Source organism: Cicer arietinum, chromosome 6 (assembly GCF_000331145.2).
Source record: "Cicer arietinum cultivar CDC Frontier isolate Library 1 chromosome 6, Cicar.CDCFrontier_v2.0, whole genome shotgun sequence".
In the NCBI taxonomy this organism is placed as follows: Eukaryota; Viridiplantae; Streptophyta; class Magnoliopsida; order Fabales; family Fabaceae; genus Cicer; species Cicer arietinum.
The window spans coordinates 56556098-56561840 of NC_021165.2; the positions used below are offsets into that span (position 1 = coordinate 56556098).

The window sequence follows — 5743 nt, forward strand, 5'->3', positions numbered from 1 at the left end:
CACAAGCTATTGGAAATAAATTAAGCCAATTTGCATTAGCCATAGCTCGATCAGATTTCTCTGAGTGGATGATCGGTACCTAAACTTTTGAGGCACATAAAAGCATACCTATAAAAAAAATACGTTTCTCATACTGCAAAAAAATATTTATTGCTAAAATATAATACTATTTACATTTAATTCATATTTCTTTATTGTTATCAATTATAACTTATATATGTACAATTAAATATATCTTTTTATTATGAACATTTACGATGCTAAGGGTTATAGTTATAATTCTTTTAAAATATTATTAATTTTTTTAGTAAAATATATTTGTAAAAACTTAATAATTTAAAATCTATTAATAAAAAATTTAACAAAAATCATTCTAATTTTTATTAATTAATTATCAACAATATTCATCATCATATAATAACTTATAAATATATAAATTATATTTAAAAATAAAAATTATCTAATAAAAATTTGATAAACATCATCATAATTACATTCCACACTCAAATTGAGAACTAAAGTTACAGTATCTAATAAAGTTAGTTTTGTTTTTTTTGCTTTTTTTCTTTTTCTTTAAAAAAAAACCCAAATGAAAATTAACAAAAATCATAAACCAACTAAAATGAAGAACTGAAATGAGAAGACGGAACCCTAACACCACCGACGCCTTTCGCCGCCGCCAATAACAGCTACGTTTACTGCCTTTACGAATTAAAGCTTCGTCGCGTAGCAGCAACGTCGTGAAGGAAGCCTCGCCGCGATTAGCAGCGCATCGCCACCCTTCGTCGTCGCCATCGCCGTCGTGTGCAGTGTTTCCGTCGAAGTGAAGGTACAAGGTACAGTGTCTTCTTCCATTAGCCGTGTTTTTTTACCATAATGTAGTCAATTTATTCCTACTCATAATTGGTAATATGCGTTTGACTGTTTTGCTGCATATTTTAGGTTTTTGTTGTTGATTTCTTTTTCAAAGTTTTTTCAACAATTTTCTGATAGAGACTAATTAAATTTTTGCTTATTTTTTAACTTTTGTTGGGTTAATCACTCTCTGCATATTTCGTTTCCTTTGGTTTTTGTTGTTGATTTACTTATTTGCTAGCTAAAGTTAGTTAGATTCAAATTTGATTATTGCATTTGTTTTCACTAAGGAGGAGAAAAGTAATAGATATGCATGTTAAGCTTGGGAAACTTAGCCGTTACTGTAGTGTTTTCTTGATGATAAATATTTGTTTTTTAGTCATTTCTCTGGTTTTGTTGTTGATTTTCTAATTGAAGTTTTGCTTATTGATTTGCTGCATAATTAGGCTCTGTTTAATAATATTTTCAGCATAATTTGTTTATTGAATTTCTGATAAAAAAAAGGAGGAGTTAATAGTCAATTTGAAGCAATTGGAAGAGGTTCTTGGCGATACATTTGAGTTTCTTGATATTGCTTTTAGTCCGTTCTATAAATGGTTTTCTACTTATGAGGCAGTAGGCAAGGTGAAGATAGCTAGTTGAATTTTGTTTATGGGAAGAATAACTGAATCTTGCATAATATTGCATTTTGTTTATGAAATGTCCATAATGTTACATAGTTTTATTACTAATAATGTACTAATTTTGCTATTTGTTTGCACTAAACCTCCGATTTGGCCTCCCTTGACGATGTCGTTTAGTTGTCATCTCCAATTTGTACTAAACTTCCGATCTGTAGAGGTAATACGAAAGAAGAAGAAAATGCAGCAAAGAAAATCATCATTGGGAAGGCCTTCTGGAACCGATGGCTCTGATTTTTCCTATCGTATGGTAGTTGATTCAAGTAAGTTCTATTCTCCATTCCTAGTCACTTTTTATAAAACGTTGATTTGATTGATTTTGTATCTTTTAATTCAATTCTGCATAATTGATTTCTGTTCTTTGTCGTTTTTCCAATTAGGGTATCAACTTGTTGCAAAGGGGAGGAAATGCCTATCTCTGCGATTCATTATTGAGGTACCCTGGATTTTATTTATTTATTTATTTAGTTTTATAATTATTGTAAGAGAATAAAGGCACTGAATTTACAGTGTTAAACAACTTTAAATCGTTGTCTAATCGTAACTCACCATGGCAACAACTAGTTAGTTAACAGCCTTTGATTTAAAAACTCTTCAATATGACGTGGCATATTGAATGATTATGACCGAATGACAGTGTGAAGTTGTTTTACACTGGTAGAGTGGGTAGCGCTATGATTGATCGCAATATTGAAATTTAGAGAAACAATTCAAGAAATTTATGCCATAGACCTTAAAGTTACTCTTGTTACTATTATAAGCAAAAACAATGCATCAAATCTTGGTCACTAAACTCACTATTATAAGCAAAATTAATTACTTTTGAATCTTTTAAATGAATTTCTTAATAACCTTAAAAGTAGTTTTTGTTGTTTATAATAGTGACAGGAGGGGGAGTAAAGAATAAAAGAGAACACAATATTAAAATCTAATCTAAAAGCAAATAAATAAGTATTGCTGTATTAACCTCCAACCAAGGCATAAAAATTGGAGCAGTTCTGTGTTGTGATATTCTTAACTTTCTAAATGTTGTCTTTTTGCTTGTTTGATGTTCATAGCCATATACTCCCTCTGGCCTGATTTATAAGCAATTTTTACTATTTGCACACTTATTAAGGAGTCTTGATTTTATGTAAAAATGAGTTGATGTGACCAAAATAACTCCAACCTAGTTCTTTTGTTATCACCACACTTACAATAAATTCAATCCTTAAAGAAAGTAAAATTGGAGTGGGAGTATTAATATAGGTACTATGTGATTGGATTACCTTTGTATATTCCACCGAAAATTTCTAGGGAGAAGTAGGAGTAGTAGTATTACTATCGGTACTGATTGTAGTATGTGATTGAAGTGGCTTTCAATATTTCTCAAAAGAATTTGGTGGCAAATGAAGACATTTACATTAAGGAAATGAAAAGAAAAATGAAATGAGTATACTGACGGAGTAATAAAGTTTCATATGTCGAAACAAAATATTAAAAAAAAATCAAATTAGAACAGTTTGGAAAATAAATTTACAGGTTGGAATTGGTACAAGTTCCGTGAGAAATTGTATCTCAGGACAAAAAAAGTAAAGTTAATAATTATGAGAGTAGTAAATATTAGCTGAATTTGGATTAAGGGGTATTTTTGGAACAAATGTATTAAATAGAGTTGAATTTGTTTACTTTTGCTTATATATTTGAGGCCAAAATATTATGAAGAAAGTTGCATATAAATAAGGCCGGAGGAGTAGTAATATTACTTTTGGCTTTTTGAAATTATTAAGACAAATACTGAATCTGTATGCTTTAACTGCTGCTGCCACTGCCACCATCTTTATTTTTCTCTGATGTAGATTTGAAATTCTAAATTGTGCACTGCAGGCTTTGTTTCTGTTTATAGGAGTGATATTTGCATTTTTACCAGGAACAAAAGGGGATACGCCAAATACAGTTGCCCTTTCTTCTGTTATTGCTAGTATTGTTTTGTTGATCATTGCAGATATAGGTAGCTAAACCTTGAGTTCCTTAATTTCCTTCATTTTATCATTTGATCATTTTATGAGTTTTTAATTTATACCTATTAAATGAGCTATCACTGCAAATTTTGTGAGAAAGGTAGAAGACGAAGCCAGACAAGTTTGTTGAGATTATATGCCTTCGTATCATCCATAGCAATTCTTCTCTTGGTTGCTTCCCTTGCGAATCAGTATTCTCTGCTGAAGGTAAATATGCCAATCTTTAATTGAAGTTTTATAGGAAAAATCTTCATAAACTGTCGTGAGAAAACTGACTTCTAAGAAGCAGTCGTCTGAAATGAATTTCCAGTGTGATTTTTGAAGTTGTTAACTAATTATGGTTTTATAATTTTATTTTTCTTTTGACTATTATAATTCTTATTCTTACTGTCTAATTTCTCTTAGTTATCATCACCTTTGTATGAAAATTTATTCCAATAGTATTTTGAATTTTTTGGGTGTAAATCGGGTATCCTCCACGCGCAATTGCGGACGGAGACTAATCATTCGAGCCTTGTGCGATCCAAATGGGCGGAAAACTCTTCCTAAAAGTTTTAAAGTTGCTGTATGCCCAAACTCAGGTTTGAACCCGAGACCTTAGTTAAGCTAGAAAAGACTCGTGCCATTTCATCTAAGCGCTGATGGGTTAGTACTTTGAATTTTGGTTTTTATTTAATCGAGGGGTTTAAGTTGAGTTTGCGTTATTTTAATAGAACATACTTGGTAGCTATACTTCTGTTCAAATTTGGACTTTGAGCTACCAACTTAAAGAGCCAAGTGGTCACACGTTCTTCAGTGTTCAGTTTAGATTTGTGTGTTAAGTATCTATTTTACTTCCTTTTGGGTTCCTTTATCTCTTGCTCTTCTGTTGTCTAAGCCCTTTATTCTAGTTATTTACGAGAGTAAATAGTAAAGTGTTTGAAACTCCTTGCATTAAAGCTTTCTTTTACATGATATGAGATAAATAATGTGTTTTTGTTTGCCTTTTTATTTTTATTTTTTTTCCTGTGCCTTTTGCTCTCTAAACTGTACGTTGCATTTTAAGAACCCTAATCCCACAAAGGCACTGCAGATATTAAAGCATAAACGTGCAATTGTATTACTGATGATGAGTACATCAGTACAAGGAATGTATTGCAGTAGCATATGTCTATATACACAGTTCAGGGGTATGAAAATATTATTTTGAATAACAGGTTTTATTATGGAGATGTCTTCATAGTATTACATTATGCATATGGCATATGCATATAAATATGAAGTGCATTTGTTACCAAAGTTTATGGTTGATAGCTGACTTTGTCCTTAGAAATGCCCTTATGATTTTTGGAATCTCTTCTGCAGGCAATCCAGTATTTTAGTCATCGAGGAACGAGGGGTTATGATGTTGATTTTCCTATTCTTCAAACTGGTAAGGTTTCTTTTCAAATTCTAAATATTGTACTCATGCAAATTCGTGTTATAATTGGATAATTTGTGTAAAAACTGGCTTTCCGCCATGCAGGTTTGTTGGTTTATATACTCACTTTATCGTTGTTTAAGATCAGTAATATCAAAGCAGTCGCGACCCTTCTTTTTAACATGACGCCTCCCAAGAAAGCCTCTTAACCTCTCATTGATTTCTTTTCCCATCTATCCTTTCAATATAGATTGATCTGTATGAATGTATCTCATATGAGAGATTAATGGAAGCTCATTTAAGCTCTTGTAGAATTTTCCCTGCAAATCGTTTTAAATACATTTGTTGTTTTTATGCAATCTTTTGTATTGTAATTTTGACGAATTGTTTTATTTTTGAATTATTATTGTCTAGAGTCTAGGGAGGTCCCCTTGAAGTGGAGACCATCATTATTTTTCTTTGATTAAATGGAGAGCATCGTTTTCTGCATTTTGTTGGCGATGAAAATAAATGTTGCGCTAAATTATATTTTTGATCTCTTAAGTTAATTTTATTTTGCTCATTTAGTTTTGTTTGTTTTATTTTGATCATTTAAGTTATAAATATTAAACATTTTAGTTTCTTAAGTTACATATGCTATACACTTTGGTCTAATAGTGTGTAGCATTGTAATTTAAGGAATTAAAGTGTTTAATTTTTGTAACATAAGAGATCAAAAATTTATTGTTTATAATTTAAGGGACTAAAATAAAAGAAAAATTACTTGGAGGACTAAATTATCTATTGTTTGTAACTTAAAATTCTAAACT

At 30.8% G+C, this 5743-nt stretch overlaps 1 protein-coding gene across 4 annotated transcripts; it reads left to right on the forward strand.

Annotated features, from left to right (window-relative positions):
* Positions 1-570: 570 nt before the first annotated feature.
* LOC101503943 (uncharacterized) lies at positions 571-5482 on the forward strand. Of its 4 annotated transcripts, XR_001143165.3 has the most exons (8): positions 571-836; positions 1656-1798; positions 1916-1971; positions 3402-3525; positions 3636-3742; positions 4608-4704; positions 4880-4946; positions 5040-5482. XR_001143165.3 is itself a non-coding variant. In XM_073370576.1 (7 exons), exons 2-7 carry the CDS (start codon positions 1717-1719, stop codon positions 5141-5143), a joined length of 540 nt encoding a protein of 179 aa, XP_073226677.1. In that variant the 5' UTR covers positions 579-836; positions 1694-1716; the 3' UTR covers positions 5144-5482. The 4 variants fall into 4 exon arrangements, 3 of the variants coding, with proteins under 3 accessions (XP_073226677.1, XP_004516725.1, XP_004516724.1); XM_073370576.1 differs by lacking the exon at positions 4608-4704 and having other exon boundaries at positions 579-836; positions 1694-1798; XM_004516668.4 differs by lacking the exon at positions 4608-4704 and having other exon boundaries at positions 580-829.
* The last annotated feature ends 261 nt before the right edge of the window (positions 5483-5743 follow it).

Bases quoted from the DNA above. Each gene is read 5' to 3' on its own strand.
- LOC101503943 (XM_073370576.1), top strand. From the start codon at position 1,717: ATGCAGCAAAGAAAATCATCATTGGGAAGGCCTTCTGGAACCGATGGC. The intron at 1,799-1,915 runs GTAAGTTCTATT...TTTTCCAATTAG, and splicing joins TCGTATGGTAGTTGATTCAA to GGTATCAACTTGTTGCAAAG. The intron at 1,972-3,401 runs GTACCCTGGATT...TGTGCACTGCAG, and splicing joins CTCTGCGATTCATTATTGAG to GCTTTGTTTCTGTTTATAGG.